This window comes from Lissotriton vulgaris, chromosome 7, assembly GCF_964263255.1.
Source record: "Lissotriton vulgaris chromosome 7, aLisVul1.2, whole genome shotgun sequence".
Classification (NCBI taxonomy): Eukaryota; Metazoa; Chordata; class Amphibia; order Caudata; family Salamandridae; genus Lissotriton; species Lissotriton vulgaris.
The window spans coordinates 120,160,078-120,182,315 of record NC_141695.1 but is presented as its reverse complement, the minus strand read 5'-3'; the positions used below and the strand labels follow the sequence as shown (position 1 = coordinate 120,182,315).

Here is a 22,238-nt window from a genome sequence, read left to right as displayed (position 1 = left end):
CAATGACCAAGGGACTCACATCTGAGTATACCCTTCCACGCTTATGGTGGACAAAATGATTCAGAAAAGGGGGTGGTGATGAACAGAGTGTCTGAATTAAGCAGACCACTCTTACCCAGTCCAAAGATCAGGGCTTGATCCATCACCGTTTTTTAGCTTACTGCACCATCCCAGCTCAGAACCTGGCTACATGCAAATTAGTCTGTTCCTGTCCCAGTGCATGATGTGAACAGGGCAAACCAAACTACCACGCCAATTCTTATACTGGGAAGGAAACAAGCTTCCGGGGACCGGTTTCTGGCATTTCAGCCGTCGTCGGCCCGGCTTGCTTGAATCCTGATGGTGCAATGAGCAAGGGACTCACATCTGAGTATACCCTTCCACGCTTATGGTGGACAAAATGATTCAGAAAAGGGGGTGGTGATGAACAGAGTGTCTGAATTAAGCAGACCACTCCTACCCAGTCCAAAGATCAGGGCTTGATCCATCACCGTTTTTTAGCTCACTGCACCATCCCAGCTCAGAACCTGGCTACATGCAAATTAGTCTGTTCCTGTCCCGGTGCATGATGGGAACAGGGCAAACCAAACTACCACGCCAATTCTTATACTGGGAAGGAAACAAGCTTCCGGGGACCGGTTTCTGGCATTTCAGCCGTCGTCGGCCCGGCTTGCTTGAATCCTGATGGTGCAATGAGCAAGGGACTCACATCTGAGTATACCCTTCCACGCTTATGGTGGACAAAATGATTCAGAAAAGGGGGTGGTGATGAACAGAGTGTCTGAATTAAGCAGACCACTCCTACCCAGTCCAAAGATCAGGGCTTGATCCATCACCGTTTTTTAGCTCACTGCACCATCCCAGCTCAGAACCTGGCTACATGCAAATTAGTCTGTTCCTGTCCCAGTGCATGATGGGAACAGGGCAGACTAAACTACCAAGCCAATTCTTATACTGGGAAGGAAACAAGCTTCCGGGGACCGGTTTCTGGCATTTCAGCCGTCTTCGGCCCGGCTTGCTTGAATCCTGATGGTGCAGTGAGAAAGGGACTCATGCCTGAGTATACCCTGCTACACCTATAGTGGCCAAAAACGATTCAGAAAAGGGGGTGGTGATGAACAGAGTGTCTGAATTAAGCAGACCACTCTTACCCAGTCCAAAGATCAGGGCTTGATCCATCACCGTTATTTATCTCACTGCACCATCCCAGCTCAGAACCTGGCTATATGGAAATCAGTCTGTCCCTGGCCCAGTGCATCATGGGAACAGGACAGACTAAACTACCAAGCCAATTCTTCACCAGAAAGGAGACAAGCTACCGGGGACCAGTTTCTGGCATTTCAGCCGTCTTCGGCCCGGCTTGCTTGAATCCTGATGGTGCAGTGAGAAAGGGACTCATGTCTGAGTATACCCTGCCACACCTATAGTGGCCAAAAACGATTCAGAAAAGGGGGTGGTGATGAACAGAGTGTCTACCATCGTAGCCGTTCGCGGCATGGCGGGACTGAGGGGAAAGAGGGGGTCCCAGACACTCCCTGAACTACTGGCTAAATCCCAGCCCAAACCTAGCAAAGACCCACCCTCGCCGGCGACCATGAAATCCCTGCCATCACCTGCGGACGACCAGGTACCTATCACCAGGTCTTTCTTAGAGACGCTGTTTAATTATCTCAGGGAGGGCTTCAAATCCTTAAAGCAGGAAGTGGCGGGCGAGGTCCGAGAACTCCGACGCGACGTGGAGGGCCTTGGAGAGCGCGTGGACGCCATTGAAGAGGCGGACCAAACCAGAAGTAACGAAATCGAGCAACTCCGACAAGAGGTCCTGCGACTCACTGACCAGCAGCTGGACCTTCAGGCCCACGCGGAGGACCTTGAAAACCGTTCCTGTCGAAACAACATATGGGTCCTGGGGGTCCCTCAGAAAGCTGAAGGGACTGACATCACCGGGTACCTGCAGGCCCTCTTCAGGACTGTTCTAGGAGAACCGGCAGACTATGCCATTTGCATTCACAGGGCACACAGAGTTGGGCTGCCTCGACGCGCCGGGGCCCCGCCCCGGACATTTTGGCCTTCCTCCCAGACTTCCCGCTGAAAGAACGGATTCTCCTTGAAGCCCGGCGGGCACTACCCCTCCAATTTCAGGGTCACTCCATCGCCCTATACCAAGACCTATCCAACATCACCGTGCAGAAACGTAAGGACTTCAGGAGGGCGACGGACCTCTTGTGACAGCAGGGGGTTCCCTACTCGTGGGGCCACCCATTTAGACTTATATTCAAATGGAACGGATGCCTACACCAACTACGTTCGCTTAAGTACACCTGCACCATCCTGGGACTTGACCAGGAAGAAGATGATGAACCCACAACGAGAGACTCACAAGGAACGTCCAGAGGGGGATGGCAGACAGTGCTCCGTAGACGATCCCCATCGCATCGCCTGAAACCGGATGCCTCTGTTATCACGCAGGAACGAGCAACGGCGGTGGCAGAATTGGCCAAGGAAACCTCTCCTTCCGAGTAATCTGAACCTTTGCCAGGGAGATTGCCTACAGCACATGCACTACCCGTGCGGTGGGGGGGAGGCGGGCGGGGGGGCGGAGAAGCCGCCATTGGATATGACCCGTACAAGTAACACTACCACAGGCCTGTATGGACAAACAGGTCTGGGACTATGTTTTCTCCTGGTTTGGGGATTTGGGGACGGGGAGGGGAGGGGAGGGAGGGGATAGTTATTCAGCTCTGGGATGCTGGATTCCGAACCGGAGTATGAAGTTTAGCAGTTAGATCATTTGCGGGGTGTTTTGGGATCACAGGTGGGAACACACAGTTGGGGTAAGGGTAAGGGGGAGGGGAGCGCGGGAGGGAGAAGGGGGAGTTTGGGGACTAGGGGTGTTGGGGGGGGTAAGGGAGGGGGGTTCTCCTTGTCCATGGGATTCTGAGTCCGCAATCCAGTGCCATATGCCGATCCACGTCAGACGGGGAAAGACCCTACCACAGACAACTGCAGGCCAAATGCCGCGCTTAGCTAACCCTGCAACCCACTTACAATGACACACCCCTTGACAATTCTCTCGCTTAACGTGAGAGGACTTAATAACCCGGTCAAGCGCAAAGCGGTGCTATCCTTCCTGGAACACTCGAAGGCAGACATCTGCCTCTTGCAAGAAACCCACTTGGTACCTAAGGATCCTTTCCCTGGCAGTTTTTCTCATCCTCCCATAAAAGGTAGCGGGGGTAGCGATACTGGTAGCCAAATCCTTTGGAGGGAAGGTCCTGCAGAAGGAGGCTGAGGTTAGAGGGAGTTTGCTTGTCCATCGCTTCCAAGTAGCGGGCCAAACGTTGCTAGTGGGCACTGTATATGCTCCCAACGAAGGTCAAGAGAAATTTTTGCACACTGCCTTAGAGGCAGCCACAGCCACTACACACCCACACTTACTACTCGGAGGTGATTTCAATCTTGTGTTTCACAACACTGCAGACCGCTCTGGCCAGAGGTTCGGCCAGGTGGAGGCACTGTCGACATCGGGGCGCACGCACATTTCAGATTTAGATCTCGTTGATCTATGGAGACACGCTCACCCACACACCACGGCGTACACGTATTACTCAGCGGCCCACAAAACATACGCATGGCTTGATTATGTCCTGTGTTCTTCCCAACTGACCTCTCAGGCACAGGATGTAGAGATACTCCCAGCCTCTTTATCCGACCACTCGCCAATAGTGGCGTCCTTTCGCGTCGCGGCCGCGCCGGTTCCCCAGAGGCACTGGAGACTGCGGGATAGCCTCTTGCAGGCTCCAGCCACGCTGGAACGGATCAGAACCGCGCTCACTCAGTTTCTGGCGCACAAAGCCAACGAGGACACAACTAAAGCCACGCAATGGGCGGCCCTTAAGGCGGTCCTCCGCGGTGAATTCATCTCGATAGCCTCGGCTAATAATAAGGAACGTGCGCAGAAGAGAACCGAACTCACTCAACGAATGGCGGAACTGGAGCGGATGCATCAGCGCACCGGGGTGGCGCGGGCGTGGCGCCAACTTTGCACTGAAAGGAAAATGCTGGCGTCCCTAGACCAAGATGTGGCGGAATACGCCACCATGCGCCTCAAACATGTGTACTACACCGGGGGGGGACCGCTGCGGAAAGCTACTGGCGAGCAGACTGCGGGAGCAGCGCCAGAGACAGCATATACGATCCCTCCAGTCTGGCCGGGGTGCCCCCATCACTGAAGACGCGGCCATCGCCGCGGCCTTCGGTGACTATTACGCTGCCCTCTACGCTGCTGACCATCTCGACCCACGGGTCAGTCTTGACTACCTGCAGGGTGCAACACTTCCATCCCTGAACGAGGCGCAGGCAGAGTTTCTTGATCGCCCCATAGGCCTTGAGGAGGTCATTTCGGCGATTTCCCGCCTTAAATTGGGGAAATCCCCGGGCCCGGATGGCTATACTGCGGCCTTTTATAAGACCTTTAGTCTGCAAGTGGCTCCCCTGCTACGCGACCTCTTTAACACGTTCGATCAGCCCGGCGCCATCCCCCCTGACCTCCTAGAAGCGGCCATCTCGGTAATCCCCCAACCCGGGCGCGACCCCGCCTGCTGCAGCTCGTATCGGCCAATCTCCTTGTTGAATATCGATCTGAAGCTTTATACCAGCATCCTGGCAGGTCGTTTAGCACCATATATGCAGCAACTAGTGGAGCCTGACCAAGCGGGCTTCATCCCACAAAGACAGACAAGCGACAATACCAGGCGAGTCCTCCATCTCATCAAAGCCGGGTCGCGCACAAGGCCATGCTGTATGCTTCTCACCATCGATGCAGAGAAGGCATTTGACAGGGTGCATTGGCCCTATCTAGACCTGGTGCTACAGCGCTTCGGAGTAGGAGAGCCCCTCCGCAACCGTATATTTCATTGTTCTCGCCAACCTAATGCAGCAGTTCGGGTTAATGGACACACCTCCCCGCGGTTTGAAATTGGCAGAGGGACCAGGCAGGGGTGCCCACTTTCTCCCCTCCTGTTCGCGCTCTATATGGAGCCGCTGGCACAGCGAGTGAGGCAACACGACCTCGTTTCTGGCATTCCCTTTGGCGGGGACACACACAAGATCAGTCTATACGCGGACAATATCTTATTATCCCTGACCAACCCGATGCAATCCCTACGGGCTCTCTTTGTGGAGCTCCACACCTTCGCGCTGGCGTCGGGCTTCAAGATCAATGTGGCGAAATCGGAGGCCGTGAACGTATCGCTAGCGCCGGAGGTCCTGGAGGATGCCAAGGCGGAGTTCGACTTGCAGTGGTCGGAGACCACCATCCCTTACCTCGGTGTCCTGTTGGCGCCGACAGTGCAGGCCACTACGGAGGCCAACTACACTAGACTCAGCATGAAACTCCGAGAAATCTCACTTTGTCCTGGCTGGGCCGGATCGCGGCCGCCAAGATGACCCTGCTGCCCCAGATTCTGTATATATTCAAGACCCTCCCCCTGCGTCCACCGGCAGGGTGGCTTCAGAAGACTCAATCGGAATTAGCACGCTTTGTCTGGAACGGCCGACGTCCGCGGTTTAAACATGCGATTGCCACGCTCCCTCCTGAACACAGTGGTGTAGGCGTGCCAGATCTCACGCTATACTTCCAAGCGACGCAACTGTGCACATTAGTGGAATGGCACCAACTAGAATCAGGGAAACACTGGCTCTTTCAAGATCAGGCTGTAGTAGGCCGTACACTGCAGGGCGTCCCGTTCTTGCCGCGTGGTCACAGACCCCCTAACCTGTACGCCTCAATGATCACTAGCACGGTCCTCAATGTGTGGGACAGGGTAGCCGTGGCCCGAGTGCTCACCTCCTTTCCCTCACCGATGACTCCGATCTTCGACAATCCAGACTTCACGCCAGACCTAGACTCTAGAGCCCATGCAGCCTGGAGGGCGGCTCCTTGCAGGGACGTAGGACACATGTTCGACCTCAAGGGCATTCTCCTGTTCCAAAAGATGAAAGAGAACTATGGTATTACCGAAACTGACCGCCTGTCTTACGTGCAGATCCGTCACTGGCTTCTTCACCCTTCGATCCAACCCGGGGCACAGCGCCACCTCACCCCATACGAGAAGTGGCTGCTGACACGCACATCTGACAAAAAATTGATCTCGGACCTCTACCAGCACCTGCTCCTCACCAACATACATACCTACAACGCAGGGAGGGTCAGATGGCAGAGAGATTTGGGGCATCAACTCACAAGGAAGGAATGGGAAGGAGTGTATTATAGAGCTAGGCACTCGGCGCACCACACAGGCCTCACTGAAACCATGACCAAAATTGCCACCTACTGGTACCACACACCCGAAAGGCTACATCAATGGGATCTCCGAGTTAGCGACCGCTGCTGGAGGGGCTGTGGGGAACTCGGAACGTTGAAGCACCTGCTCTGGAGCTGTGCTAGTCTCCAGCCCTATTGGGCCCCAATCCTTGATTTAATAGACTCACATCTGGACACACAGCTACTTAGATTCCCAGCTTATGTCCTACTAGGTCTTCCCAACGCCCTAATGTATCCCTTGAAATCCTGAAGAGGGAGGCTTATTGCGCTAGCACTGGGGGCAGCAGTCCAGAATATAGTAGCTGATTGGAGGGCCGTCCAGCCCCCACAACAGGTGGGCTGGCTACATAGGCTCTGGGTGATCCTGGGAATGGAGAAGCTGTCCCTGGGCAAGGTGGGGAGCGGAGCGGAATTTGCAGAGCTCTGGCGCCAGTTCCTGACCCTACTGACGGGAGAATTCCGGGAGCTAAGCTGCCCCCGCTACCTGCGATTGCTACGCCTTGCGGACACCCCGCTCCCAGAACCCAAGACGCAGCCGCGCAAGCGCAAGGCCCCGGCAAGCACTGTACTAGATGGCGCACAGTGAGAAGGTGACCAACTATGGTCTCGGTACGTGCTCAATGGACAAGGAGAGGGGTGGTGGGGGTGGGAGGGTGGGAGGGAGGGGGTTGTTGTTCCTCTCTTCTGTGTTTTCTGTTTATTCTTGCTTCAATATAAGCCCCATTTGCACCTACATAGCAATCCTTATGACGCGGCCGGCCCGGTTGGGTTGTGGGCAGCTTGCTGTGTTAACTTTAGCGGTCGACTCTCCTGATAGTCATGTATACACATTGGCACCGTCTGTGACCGCCTTGTACTCGGGTTGGCGCAGATGGCTGTATGGGTGCACTGCTCTTTTTTGCTGCTCAATAAAAAAAGATTTAATACTAAAAAGACATAAAGGCACTGCATACACCGCTCATACTACATCTGACCTGTGTCTACAGTACACAAACCTCTCCCACTCACTCTCAATGACAGACTTACTTATTCACTCTCACTGACAGACTCTCACTAACAGACTCTTTCACTCTCTCTCAATAAATGACTGACTCACTCTCACCGACTAATTCACTCTCTCACTAATTCACTCTCTCTCAATAACTAACTCTCTCACTGACTGACTCTCTCTCACTAACTCTCTCACTGACTCTCTCTCACTAACTGATTCTCACTAGCTGAATGACTCTTCTTAAAACACTAACTCTCGCAAAAACACTGACTCACTCTCACTACCTTACTATCCCACTAACTCACTCTCTTTCACTCAGGAAATAACGAACTCACTCTCATTCACTCTCACTGACTAATTCTCACTCTCACTGACTAACTCTCTCACTCTCTTACTGATTCTCACTCTCTCACTAACTCTCACTCTCTCAATAACTAACTGACTCTCTCTCTCTCACTGACTAACTGACTCTCTCCCTCTAACTAACTGACTAACTAACTCTTTCACAAACTGACTCTCTCTCACAAACTCTCAAAAATCACTCTCACTGTTGTAAAAAGTGCCTTCACAAAGAATCATCTCAATTACTGTTGAGCCCACACACACACAACCACAACCACAACAACACACACAACCCCACACAACCACGAACAGTGGGTCAGGTGTAAACATGCCGTAAGATGGCAAGTAGACTCATGATTATCTAGGCCAGACCAGTATGACTTAAAATGTAATTACTTGCACTTAGACTGAATGTATCATCTGTCCATGTAAGGCTTTAGTAGTTAAAAATATTTTTACAATTAAACTTTCACTTTTTGCAACTATGTTCATGGTTTGTGAGAACATTAGGGGAACAGGTAGTACAATAGTAAGCACTGGTTTCTAAAGAAGTGCCAAGCGTTTTTTCATTTTTCCAGAACATAGGTTTAGAGAGAGTGAGTACACTGTGTCCTCGAGCTTTGTGGATTTAGTTTTTTTCTCTGCAACCTTGACAGCAGAAATTCCTTGTGAGTACACTACCCCTCTTCTCTTTTACCACTATTCTACAGCTCAACTCTTCTATCACCCTTCCACACCTCTACCACCCCTCTAACACTCTATTACACCTCTACTACCCCTCTTCTACCACTCTACCCCTCTTCTACCCATCTTCTAACCCTCTTCTACCCCTCTACCAACCCTCTACTAACCCTCTTCTACTTTTATACTCTTGTACCACCCCTCTACCACTCTACTAACCCTCTACTACACACTTCTACCCTTCTTCTACCATTCTCCACCTCTTCAACACCTCTTCTACCTGCCCCTCTTCAGCTTTTCTACACCAAATAACCCTTTTCTACACCTCTACCCCTCTACTACGTTTCTACCCTGCTACCCCTCTACAGTCCACTATAACCCTCTTCTAACACATTTCTACACCTATACTAACCCTAACCACCTCTTCTACCACTATAACACTCTTCTACACCTCTATCAATCTTCTATCATTCTTCTACCCCTATACTGCTCTTCTACTATTCTACCACTCTTCTACAGCTCAACTCTTCTACCACCATTCCACACCTCTTCCACCCCTCTAACACTCTATTACACCTCTACTACCCCTCTACCCCTCTTCTACCTCTCTACTTCTCGTCTACCCCTCCACTGAATCTCTCCATACCTAACAAAACATTTGCTATGCAGTAGGTCGCGCATTTACGCACATTTGATCAATTGACATTATCAATACCAATGCCTTTTATGCATGTTTTAAAAACAAAATCATAAATAAAAAAAATGCTTGTTTTTAAACTGTGGTTAATTAAACTCCACCTGAGCTTGATTCACACTACTTCTGAGTGTCCTTAAAAGAAGGGGAACCCAGAATCTGGGGGAGCACCTGCAAGAGAACAAACAGTGAAGGAACTCGTTGGGTATAGCACCGACATCAAATAGTGCTTAGGAGCACTCACTTGTATATGGTTACTTTAATGTGTAGTATTTATTACAATTGTGTGATTAAAGTACTTTCTCGCATGCAAAAATAAGCACTGGTCTGAATTTGATTTAAATATTTCTAAAGTGCAAGCAAATACCAGGATGTGTTGTGGTGCTGTGTGACCAGGTTATTGAGCAGCTTGCAGATGATATTAGCTGACATGCCAGGAAGCTACATCTTACGAGCAAATACAAATCTATTGGCTAAAGAACCAGGTGTTTAAAACTTTTCGGAACAAAAGCAAGGGTGGAGCTGTTTTCAATCCTAAAGGGAGAATGTTTCAGTTACGTGCAGTGCAAATAACAAATCTCCTGCCTCCGCAAGAGGAAAGTTTGTGGAGGAAACAGCCACATTATTGGCTGAGCTTGAAGGAAGTTATCTAGGCACAAACCATCTGAGGGTTTCCCTAAAATTTGCTGGACTTGAGCCATGAAGAGCCTTGTATGCGATGCACAGGGCCTTAAAAATAATACCCTTCTTTACAGGTAACCAATGTAAACTAGGTAAACAAAGCAAACGGAGGTGCACCACTTTTACAATATTAATTCCAAATATATCCACAGAGTTCCAGAGGTAGTTAAAAATCTCTTTTTTGTTGCATTTTCATTGTGTATCAAAAAATCAGGCTGAAAGACATAGGTCAAATGTCAACAGTTTGCTGCTTATTTTATCCCGGAGGTTTGGTGTTTAATTTTCTTTCTCTGACTGTAAAATTAGAGAATTTTGTAAAGCGAACAATCCTGCTGTACAAAGACTGTGAAATGAAAGGCTGCATGATATAATTTTTTTTTCTGCAAAAACAACAGTGAATGGGCAGAATGCAGAACAATGTCATACCTTTACCCCAGTACAGAGATCTGGGCCTAAATCCATCGTTTTTTTCTGACCACACCACCCTAGTTCAGACATGGCCATATGAAAATCCGCCTTGACCCTGTGCCTCATGGGAACAGTCCAGCCCGAACTGCCAAGCCATGTCTTCCCTGGACCGGAATCAAGCATCCTAGGACCGGTTTCTGGCTATCAGCCGTCATCAGCCAGGATAGCTCGACTCCAGTGGTGTGGAGAGCATGGGACTCACGTCTGAGCATACCCGTCCCACTCGGGGTGACAAATGCAAAAACAACAGTTGATGGACAGAATGCAGAACAATGTCAATCATTCACCACAGTACAGAGATCAGGGCTTAAATCCATCGTTTTTTTTCTCACCACACCACCCCAGTTCAGACATTGCCATATGCAAATCAGCCTTGACCCTGTGCCTCATGAGAACAGTCCAGCCCGAACTTCCAAGCCATGTCTTCCTTGGACCGGAATCCAGCATCCTAGGACCGGTTTCTGGATTATGTATGACTTTGTGACGGAAGAGGCAAGTCAGGGGTCATGTGTAACCTATATGTGGGCTAGATTCTATTTGTACATGGAGCAAATGTTGAGTCTATATTATATTAAATAAACAGTCTTTTTTGTTCAGCATAAATGCTGAATTTGCATATTTGAAGGTGTTTTCACATTTGATAATAAAGAAAAAGGCGGCTCTGAAAAATAAAGTATTTACCTAGGATCACAAAATTTGAGACACGTTTACGAGTCAAGTATATTACAGTTAGGTCGTGTGAATTATTCAAGTCACTAGACCTGCAGGTCTGGTAATATTTTTATGATTTTTCCCGGCCTGGAGCAGGAAAGTAGAAAGACAGATACTTTGATAGAGAGTTTATAGCTGAAGAGAAAGAGATGTTCAGGATGGCAACAGAGATGCCTACATCTGAGGAAAAAAAGCAATTCCACCTCCAGCTGTATAGGATTACTTATCACGGTTCCAAAAGAGCTTGTGCATGTATTTGGAAGACCAAGATATTTTGAATTGGTTTGTGAGTTTTGAGATTGCTTGTAGAGCACAGGTTTTTAATGATGTATCTGGTGTTTTAACGATTCACTTGCATATGGGTAAGAATTATTCGGAGAATGCTTGTATATGATCATATGAACTATGAATGAATGAAGGAGTTTTTAAATGCACAATTTGGGCTGAAGCCAGTTCAATACCTTCAGTGATTCAAAGAGACCAAGAGAGTAGATGGTGTTACATTTGAGACATGGATCCCAGAATTGCCCAGTCCAAAGCACGGTAGTGGCTCAGGGAAAAATTCTGAGCAGGAATAGGCGTGGCATCAACAGCCACTGCTCCAGAGTGACAGGAGGATGGGACACGCAAAGCGTAACGGGTGTTGGAGTCAGTCACTGCCAGAGGTGAAGTCATTATTAGTTTCTGGAGGACCAACCCAGGAAGAATTCTGCCAGGCACAAATAGAGCAGGCTACACTTGTGGGACTTCGGAAGGAAGCCTAGCAACTGATCATCAAAAGAGTGGCAAGAAAACACTTAATAGGTTGGGGGAACTGGCTGCTTATCAGTGAGCCCATGAATATTGAGCCAGGAGCTAGCAAGCACTTAACGGTTCCCTTAGTTCACAGGCCTCTCCAGTTTACTGTGGTTCATGAAATGCACACCTGGGCATTAGAAAGACCAGAGATGGTTAGACTGTCTGTTGTTCTGTCCAGGAATGCGCAGAGACACAAACCGCATCCGTAGAACCTGAATTACTCACTGGTAAGCCATGGTAAGACCAATGTACTATTGTTACCGCTCTAGTTGTTGGCGTCCTATTTGAGTGGGTGAAAATTGACATTGTCTGTTTGAGCTCAAGCCCTCTAAGATTCAGGCAATAAGTATATCTTGGTTGTGGTGGATCATGCACTGGCTATTCAGAGGTGGTCTCTCGGAGGAGAACAACTGCAAATGCGAGAACTAGGGCATTCCTAGGGATCTTTTTGGGGATTAGAATTTCCTAAGCAGTGATATTTCGACTAGGGACAAACATTATATATGAGAGAAAAGTGGGAGCAATATGGCGTGACCTACTGGTTCTCAACAGCATACCACTCACAAACCAATGAGTTGGTGAAAAGGTTTAGCACGACTCTTAAGAGCATGAAAGGGACTTAGTCATCGAACCTCAGGAGAAAATAGGATTTTCTCATGTCATATCTCTTTGGATGTAGGGAAATTCCACAGAAGTGGGTAGATTTAGCTATTTTGAACTTCTATTGGGGTGCCCCGCGACAGACATTCTCACCCTAATCAGAGAAGAGTGGGAAGGACCTTCGAAGTTGCTTTGTTGTGGTGGTGTAGACTGTGTGATTGGCAACAGGAAGTTGATGGTCTGATAAACGAATCGAGCAAAGAAAAACTTTCAGGAGGCAATAAGATAGGGGTATGACTAGAAAATAATGCTGAGTTGGCTATCAGGAGTGTCAGGTTGTTTTGGTGCTGAAGCCCATTTGTCCAAGTCCTTTGGAAGATAAGTAGTGAGGCCCATATAAGGTAGTGCCTAATACTGGAAATACTGTAAGGTAGCATACATAGGTACCAAAATAGGTCAGGGACGATGTAATTTCTATACATAAATAAACATCCTAAGCAAAGAGCCTGTGCCCTTTGTGGTACTCTACGAGATGCACAATAGTTGATCAGGAATTCTTGACCAGTAATGTTGATTTTACATTAAAACAAAAGCATGAAGGCAGAGTGTTGGAAGCAGAGGGATGTGAAAGGGAGAGGTGAAGAGTAGTAGTGAGCGACAGCTATATTGGCAGTATCAGTTGTTGAATCATTGGCAGTAACCACAGTAAAATCATGAGGCTATAGCCTTTGTTATATAGTACTTGTGGATCAGCTACAAAAAAGAGGATGAGCGCACCTAAGAAGTATACCCAAGAAGGGAGCTATAATGAAAAGCAAAAGTCAACACTGAGTTCAAAGAAATGAGTGAACCCAGTCCATTTCCATCACTGATCTCACTAGGAACAAGTGAATCTCTGGTCCTTGGAATTTGCTGTTGAATTAAAGAACAGTGTGAATGAGTGGAAGATGCGATCGCTTCACAACCATTGTTAAACGTTTACTATTGTGAGCCACAACTCTCCCTCCACCAGTAGTATTTCTTGAAGTTATTATTTTAGATCAGATCGAAGAGGTCATACTGATGAAGCAGGAAAGCCCTTTGTGTTAATGCAAAAAGAAAAATTGATGAACAGAAGGCACAGGGTCAAGACTGGTTTGCATATAGCTGGGTCTGAACTGAGGTGGTGAAGTGAGCTAAAGAACAATGATGGATTCAACCCAGATCTGTGACTGCAGGTGAGTGTCTGAAAAGTTTCAGCGCTCCGTCCACCATCTCCTTGTGCTTGCTTTGTTCATCCTAAGTTGGCAGGGTATGCCCAGATGTGGGTCCCTTGCTCTTTGACACTGGATTCAAGCTAGCCTGGCTGATGAGGGTAATACCCCGAAACCGGTCCCAGAATGCTTGTTTCCGGTCCAGGGAGGACCTGGCTTGGCAGTTCAGGCTGGACTGTTCCCAGGAGGCACAGGGTCAAGACTGATTTGCATATAGCTGGGTCTTAACTGAGGTGGTGAAATGAGATAAAGAATGATGATGAATTCAACCCAGATCTGTGACTGGGGGAGAGTGTCCGAAAAGTTTCAGGGCTCCGTCCATCGACTCCTTGTGTTTGCTTTGTGTTAATGCAGCTGGTATGTAACAGCACAAATCATTCTGCACTTCCCTACTTCATACTGTCTCACCAAGATGTAATTTTGTCTAGTTTTAGAAGGATTGTGTGTGTATATGTATCTTGGTTTATCCTGTCTGTTTTTCTTCACATTACTTTAGTAGAAGTATTTATCAATCTAACGTCTTTCTCATTTGCATTTTCTGCACCACACTGCATTATCTTCATGTAATGGACAGGCCTTGGGCATTCTAAGCATCCCCTCCTTGTGCCTAATGACTGTGTCATAGTGGCCAAGCACACAATAAAAAATATTCTGATTTCTCAAATTACAGTCTTTGATATCGCAGCTAAGAATTCCATCTCCTGTAATATGTTTCTTAATTATTTGATCATTCCACCATAATGAACGGATTAAAGTTTACGCTTTCTAATGCGTTACTGTTAGTAATGTTCACCACGATCCTGAGGCAGAGTATGCATCTAAGGAGGCCAGAAGCCTTGGGGATCTTGTGCCGGAACTTGGAGTTTAATGAACCAAGCGATCCATTGGTTTGCTTGCCATGCCTTTGATCATGCCTGGTGCTAAACCTGGTGACACGGTGAGCTTGTCTTTTTTCAGATACTTCAGACATTTGCAGATGTTGCCGTTTTCTTCTCGAAGGAAGAGTGGAAGGAGTTGGATGTGCACCAGAAGGAACTTTATAAGGCGGTGATGAAGGACAGTTATGACACCATGACATCTCTTGGTGAGTGCTTCCACCTTGCTTCGAGTTTTCTGAAAAAGACTGGTGCATGTAGCAGTGGTCTCCCACGTATGATGTCATCCTATGTCCTCTTTCTTTCTTCTATACAGGATACCACATTCCCAAACCCGAGGTTTTAGAGATGCTTGATGAGGGGATGGAACGGTGTAGCCACACTGACTGCACCGTCTCAGAGAACAAAGGACCTGGTATGTTCACCAGCACAGCACATGTGTTTTCCGTTTAATGTGTTTGCTTTGGTTAATAAGTAATAGTTCTCCGTGTTGATTTTTTCACTCAAGAGTTTTTCACACTTGTTAAATAGATGGTGAGGTTCAAATCAAGTTGTTCCAAAATCAGTGTTTTTGAATACCAGTTAGACTGAAAGTTGGAAATGTCAAATAGACAAGAAGTTAGAATACACACATTTAAAAAGTAACAACTGTCAATGTAAACAAGTAAGGCCTATAGTAGTTAGTTGAGTATCTAGCAGTCGGTTGGCAGCAGTTAGGGTAAAGGACTTGGTAGGGAATTTATGAATATGTGAGTTTCTTGATTTAGGTAGTTGTGACTAAATTAATTTAATGTCTATTATGCTATCTCATACAATTTCAAATATATGCAGTCAATGTGACTCAAATTTTAATTCATGGAACATGTTTTCAAGCTAATTATGTAGAATCATCTTTGCCAATTAACAGCTTTTTACCTGACCGCTAAAAAATCTCCTTTCCAGTCAGCACTTTGTGGTCTGCCAGTTTCCTTCGTGATTAAAGCCCTGTTTGTAGACAAAAAAAAAAATTCTTACACCAGCTTCATCAAGCTCAAGTGAGAGAGCTCTTTTATTTTCTCTTTTCACAACACCAATGGTCAGCTCATGCAGATGTTCCTTTTAATCTCTTCTATGAATTTGCAGCATAACACACCTAGAACAGCACTGGGACGGCGAACTGGAGTGGCTGCAGAACTGTTTCGCAAAAGGTCCACCTTGAGATTCTGCTTCCACAATATTCTTTGCTTCCACATTTGTACTATGTTTTGCTTGTGACAGCATAGTGCATCAGAATAGGAACACCTATAGTTGGCTGGTGATGGACGCTTCAGTCAAAGCACACTAACTACTCGCAGTTTCACATCTCAAACATGTGACAAACGTGTTCCCACACGAGAAGAAACCCTTGGTGCAGCTGTGTATTGATTTCTGTTGAATATAAAATTCGATTAATTATCCAACCTGTACATCAAATGACCAAACTGTAGGCAGACTTTCAGGAGTCACTATTGTCTAAGAGCAATAGCCTTACTCACAAAGTTCTTAAGTTCCTGTCCTGTTCATGGCTGGTGGCGCAGGTCTATAGTGCTCAGTAAAGTAGTAGCGTCAACGTAGGTCCAGAAAGGCTGGATTCAAGAAAAATATTCAGGATGACCACTGACTATAAATTATTTTTATTTGCATGTCTTGTTTGTCCACATTTCAAATGTTGACACCCTCAAACTCTGGTACAGTCCAGTTCTGCACTTCGTTTACTGCACTGAAAGTTCTTTAAAAAGCAGTTAGAGTATGGATTATTTATAAACTGTGATGCATAGACACAATAACTAAGGAATTCAGCACTGCTTTGTCCTTTTGTGTGATTGAAACATTGCATATGCGCCCAGCTTTCTCAATCCCATTGAATAATCAGAATTTTGAACCGCGGCCCAGACAGTATTATATTTAAATACATTTACATACACCAAAATGCTTTTAGGCAAGTCTGTCCCGGCCCAAACAACTTGCCTTAAATGAAAGACTGATAAGAAAATGTTGGGCCTTTCGTTGCATGTGATTTCTTCATTCCTGTGATTGACGTTCCTTGTATGGGGTCTGCAGCGTAGTATGTGTAGATGCTATGGAATTAGCAGTGCTTGTGAGTAGCTTACACTTTTTTTTTTTTTGTAAACTGTATTTTTATTGCAGATATATAGAAAACATACAGACAATTGTTCGAGTGTTTCATCACTTGGCTATGGCCTACCCCAGTTGGAAAAACAAGTTTCACACAGCCGTGTAGCCCGCATCCCGGAGGCCGGGCGGCAATAGCTAGTTAACACCGGACCAGGAAATCGTACAAGGAAACAATGACATCTGCTCGACAGAACGATCTGGTATCTGCTTTTCCGTTTCTCCTCCACCCCTAACCCCAGCAAATAACTGGCCCTACTGCCCAAATGAATTTCTTTATTACCAAACAGATTAGTATTGAGTCTGCGTACGCACCTCACAGTCTTGCTTCATACATTCCTCCATCGCGGGTGAGTAGCTTACACTTATAGTCACAAGGATCGAAGCATCCCCTGGAAGTGGTATGAGCAAATTAAATAATAATTCAAAGAGGAGAACTCATTTGTGTGGGTTCTGCCGCAAGGTTTATCTGGCTGCCGGCAGGGGATAGCTGGTCAAGTATTACTGCACTGATTTCACAGTCAGTGGGACACCATGCTTCTGTGACTGTTGAGTTACGTACTGATGTTTGTAATTGTAGATTTTATATTTACCGAGGCATTTCAAAATAACAAAATACACAGGATCCATCCAGCTGAAGTGCAACTTGAAATACATAATAAAGCTGTGAGCTCCTGGTTACTTCCGAAGTGTCCCTGCGCCAAAACTTCATACTCAGGCAACACCTATGAGGCAAGCTCCAAAATGGCATTAAGCCAGTCCAAATAACCAAGTTTTTAGTCTCCTTCGAAAGAGCAATTCAGAGCTTTCTTGTCTGAGGCTAGGCATTCCATTGTTTGGAAGCTAGCCAGATAAAGGAGCAGCCTCCCATACAAGCTCTTTTCACAGTGGAGATAATAGCGAGTAAGGCCTTGCGGACCCAAGCCTCCTACCAGGTAGGTAAGGTTTTACAATATAAGGAGGCTAGTGATTTATCCAGCACCCAGACACTAAAAGTGGTCACAATGCAGCACAGAAACATTGGTTCTGTAGAGCACTTCTTTGAACAGATTCCTATTGTGAGCCTCTTCTCCATCATCAGACGGCAGAAATGGAACAGCTTCACATGCTCATTCTTGCTTAAAACTGTCCCTGGAGTAGTTCACACAGCATGTAAATGTTAATGTACATGTATTTATATAGCGCAAATCACCGACCCGGTATCTAAGCGCTTGCTTAGGGAACCCGTCCTGGTATTCCCCTGTGAGATAGCCCCGGCAGGGTATCCACAAGGTGAAAGCCAGGCATCCCACCGCGAGGGGCCGTTGTGGAGATTAAGCAAGCTATTGCCCAGAGTCGCAGAGTGTGAACCCGTGAATCGAGTAGGCACCGGAGCGAGAATTGTCGAGTCCGTGGACATTTTAGGACTCAAGACCCCGCCAAGCCGGGAGTTGAACCCTGGTCCCGGGCTGACCTCTGCTTCCAGGTCTGCCTCCTCTAACCAGTGAGCCACACTTCTCCAGCATAACTCAGTTTATTGCACACTTGAATCGATGTAAAAGTTTTGACTTTGTAAATATTCACTGTGGACATTCATGGCTTAGCTTTCGAAGCTCTAAATAAAAGGTCAAGAGGGGCCTGTGGTGTAGCATGGAACCTCATGACTGATGAGGTCTGTGACGAAATCTTGGTTGTGGGTTCTGTCAAGGGTTAGAACTCTGCGAGTAGCAGTTACAGAGCCATCACCGTTGGATGAGGTGTCAAGAAGAAAGCTTTGCTTACCTCCTCTTACATCGTACACCATATATTTTGGGGAGGCAGGACTGGATCCAGAGTCACGATGTGGTAGTGCTTGGCAGAAAACACCTCAACAAGGCAGGAACCGGCTCGGTCTGTCAGCGACAGCTGTGTCCTGTGTGAAGCAGTCATTTGATCTCAGGAGATTGGACGTGCAGAGTTGCGGTCTTCGAGTAGGGGGACTGTCGAGAGTCAGGTGGCTGTACGATTGTCGTTCTAAAAGACGTGAAGTTCGTCATTGCAGTCTTGGATCGAGGAGCCTGCCTCAGGTTGGGAAGTTCGGCGGTTGCACAAATTTCGAACGCAGCCACTCCCGAGAGTGTATGCGATGTCGGTTGTGCTGTTTTCGGCGGCGCAATTGCGGTATGTGACATTTTCTGTATAAGAGCTCGGAGGAGCAACTTTTCGCCCTCTAGCTCTATTCTCAGCATTGTGATTGGCAGGCAAGTGTAAGGAGTGCAGAGGAACATCCATTCGCCCTCTAGCTCGCTTGCTTGTCAAGTGGTGATCTGCGCATGTGCAAGACTCTGTAGTGAGACTCTCCGGTTTACATGAAACATCTAGACCCCTCAATTGTTGTTTTTTTGTGCTTCTTTTCTCAGGTTTGCATGTAGGGAGTGTGGAGGAACATCCTTTCGCCCCTCCAGCTTTAGTTTTTTTTAATATAAAGATCAAAACCATTTTATCAGTGGAACTCTACCTTGGTATAACTCGTAGAAAGGTGCTTTTAACACGGTCTCCTTGTAAAACCACTGTTGTATGAGAAACTAAGAATTTAATGTCTGATTAAGTACTTTAGCAAATTTAATTTGCATGTTCTGGCTACGTCAAAATTGGATGGTTTACTCTCCTCAATCATAGCATTTTAGTAGTGTGTTGTGTTAAGACTTATAGGTAAAATGCACAATGTTACCGCGCCACCTTTTTATATCATAGTCTGGTGAACCTTTAATTAAGTGGGTCAAATGGAAAAAAGTATTCTTCAATTATGCACGTGTTTGTGGAACAAATTTGAGTGCAAAAGAAAGCATGACTTGTTGCATTGTTTAGGTGCAGAGGGGCAAGACGTTTTAGAGGAACTCCCTGAATTACCCCAAACTCAAGCACGCGATTTGAATGAATTTGAAATTGCCATAGCTAGATTAGATCGACATTACCTTCGGAAAGTTAGCACAATTTTGGAAAGGTATCATTTTGGATAAAGAAGTCCAGGATAAAATGAGTCAGTGGAAGAATTTGTAACAAGTCTGAGAAAATTAGCATCCATTTGCAAATTTGGGTCTGCAATTGAAGATAGGAGCCGTGGTCAATTTCTATTGCGATGCAATAGTGACAAGATACGAGGAGTTATGGATGAAAGACGAACCGCCATTAGATGAAGTTCTAATCGTTGCCAAACGTGTTGAACATGATGAAATGTGTGGGGAAGCTGAAAACTGGCAAAGAACAGAAAATCACAGAAAAGGAAGAAGTGACGGAAGTATGTGAGGTTAAGACACAAAAAAATGGGGTAAAGAAAGGAGAAGCTGAAATTTAGAAGACGTTAATTCCTGAGTTTAAGTGTACATGTTTCAGGTGTGAAATGGATGGTCACAAGGCTAATGACAGATCTTGTCCTGCAGACGAGTAACTACTGTGGCATGAAGGGACATTTCAGTAGGTGCTGTCGCAATAAGAATAAAAGAGGATTTAAAACTAAGACTCAAGAATATGTGAGGACATTGTACTACATGTTAGAGATTTTTATAAATTGTTTCCCTCTGAGGTGGTTATCATTGATGGCAAGCAGATTTCTATGAAATTTGATTCATACCCACGCATTTCTATCATCTCTGAACAGACTTTCAAGGAACTGTTCACACAAGGAACAGAACTATTACCTATGGATATACAGCCTGGAGGTTATGGAGGAGCGAAGATATAAATGCTTGGACATTTTGTGGCTAACATAAATTTAGGTGGTAAAATGACTGTTGGGAAAATATATGTACCTTGTCAAGGTAATGCCTTGTTGGGGTGGTTTCTTCAGAGTGAGTTAGGTGTAAGTTTACATCCGAACAAAAATCCTCAAGTTCAAGTAGATGAAGTATGTATCACTAAGGACAAATTTATAAAGGAATTGAAAGCTTATTGCAAAACAAACTTTGCAAGTTTCTAGGATACAAACATAAGATTAGACTTGGTGTGAGTGCTTGTCCTTCTGTGGCCAAAGTTCGGAGGATTTCTCTTCACATGCAAGCTGCAGTGGAGAGTGAATTGGAGCGATTGTGTGATTGTGGGGTGATTGAACCTGTGGAGGCGATTGAGTGGCTAGCTCCCACAGTGGTGGCACGCAAGGGCAATGGAGACATTCGCCTTTGTGTGGACCTAAGTGCCCTCAACAAAGACATGTTTGTAGATACATTTCCTTTCCCAAATATCGAAGAAATGATAACGTTTGCTGGGGCTAGGATTTTTTCTACCCTTGGCTGGATGTCAGCTTATCATCAAATTGAACTTCATGAAGAATCACAAGATCTCACAGCATTTGTAACTCCATTTGGCACATATTGTTTCAAAAGGATGCCTTTTGGTCTAATTTCAGCAGCTGCTGTTTTTAAGAGGATCATGGGTAGAGTTTTGAAGGAAAAAGAAAACAAGGTTGTACACAGTTCCCCTGGGGTTAGACAGGTAATAAGGTCTCTCTCCCAGTTAGCTGAGAGTCAGCAAGAGGGTGGGAAATGCTAGAAGGTCAGCAAGTTCCTTGTCGGAACTAAGGAAGCCTCACACAACTGATGAGCTGGATGACATGTCTCATTCAGCCTACTTGGGATGTTGTTTAAATCATCGGCTTCCTGCTCCTACGTCGAGCCGGCGCTGCAATGCCCGACGGGTGACAACAAGTGTCACTCTTTTTCGGAGGTCTTTTGTTCCTTGCCGTGATATGTAGAAACTTGTGAGGCTTAAAAAAGTGAGGTAGTGAGCAAAAGGTGAATAATTTAAAAAAAGGTTGGATAGTCCACGAGGGAACCTTTATTCATGTGGCTAGCCACTTTGTTAAAAAGTGCAGGGAGGGGTACTGAGGACCAACGTAACTATTAGTGTGGCCTCATATCAACCCTCCATTTGGTCAAACCAAATATATCACGGCAAGGAACAAAAGACCTCCGCAAAAGAGTGACACTTGTTGTCACCCGTCGGGCATTGCAGCGCCGGCTCGACGTAGGAGCAGGAAGCCGATGATTTAAACAACATCCCAAGTAGGCTGAATGAGACATGTCATCCAGCTCATCAGTTGTGTGAGGCTTCCTTAGTTCCGACAAGGAACTTGCTGACCTTCTAGCATTTCCCACCCTCTTGCTGACTCTCAGCTAACTGGGAGAGAGACCTTATTACCTGTCTAACCCCAGGGGAACTGTGTACAACCTTGTTTTCTTGCTCTTTGGACAAGTACACTGGACCCCTCTAAATATAGTCCATTCCCGTCCCCCCTTTTGTTTACATAGAGTTTTGAAGGGCCTGGCTGGTGTGAAGTGTTTCCAGGATGACATTCTCATTTTTGGAGCAAGTGTATCTGAACATGATAACCGAGTTAGAAGTGTTTTGAGGAAATTACAAGAAGCAGGTTTAACACTTAAAGCAGACAAATACAAATTTGGTGTCTCGGAGGTCAGTTATCTGGGATACAATATTACTGATGTTGGAATCAAACCACAATAGGAACTTGTTGAAACTATCAGATCATTAGAGGCTCCAAAGTCGAAGGAGTATCTTTCATAATTTCTCAGTATAGTGGAATACTACAGCAAGTTCATTAGAGACTTTGCAACCAAAACATTTAACATGAGAAAACGATTAAAGAAAAATGTGGAATTTGTATGGGACACTCAATATAATGTTGAATTTACTAGGG

General features: G+C 46.4%; 1 protein-coding gene across 1 annotated transcript in view; it reads left to right on the top strand.

Moving 5' to 3' along the window:
* LOC147700969 (uncharacterized) overlaps positions 1-22,238 on the top strand; it is a 99,410-nt gene that overhangs the window by 14,753 nt on the left and 62,419 nt on the right. Inside the window, exons 2-3 of the mRNA XM_086929797.1 lie at positions 14,502-14,628; positions 14,736-14,834. Coding sequence (XP_086785923.1) covers positions 14,502-14,628; positions 14,736-14,834 — 226 coding nt within the window. The remainder of the gene's footprint in view (positions 1-14,501; positions 14,629-14,735; positions 14,835-22,238) is intronic.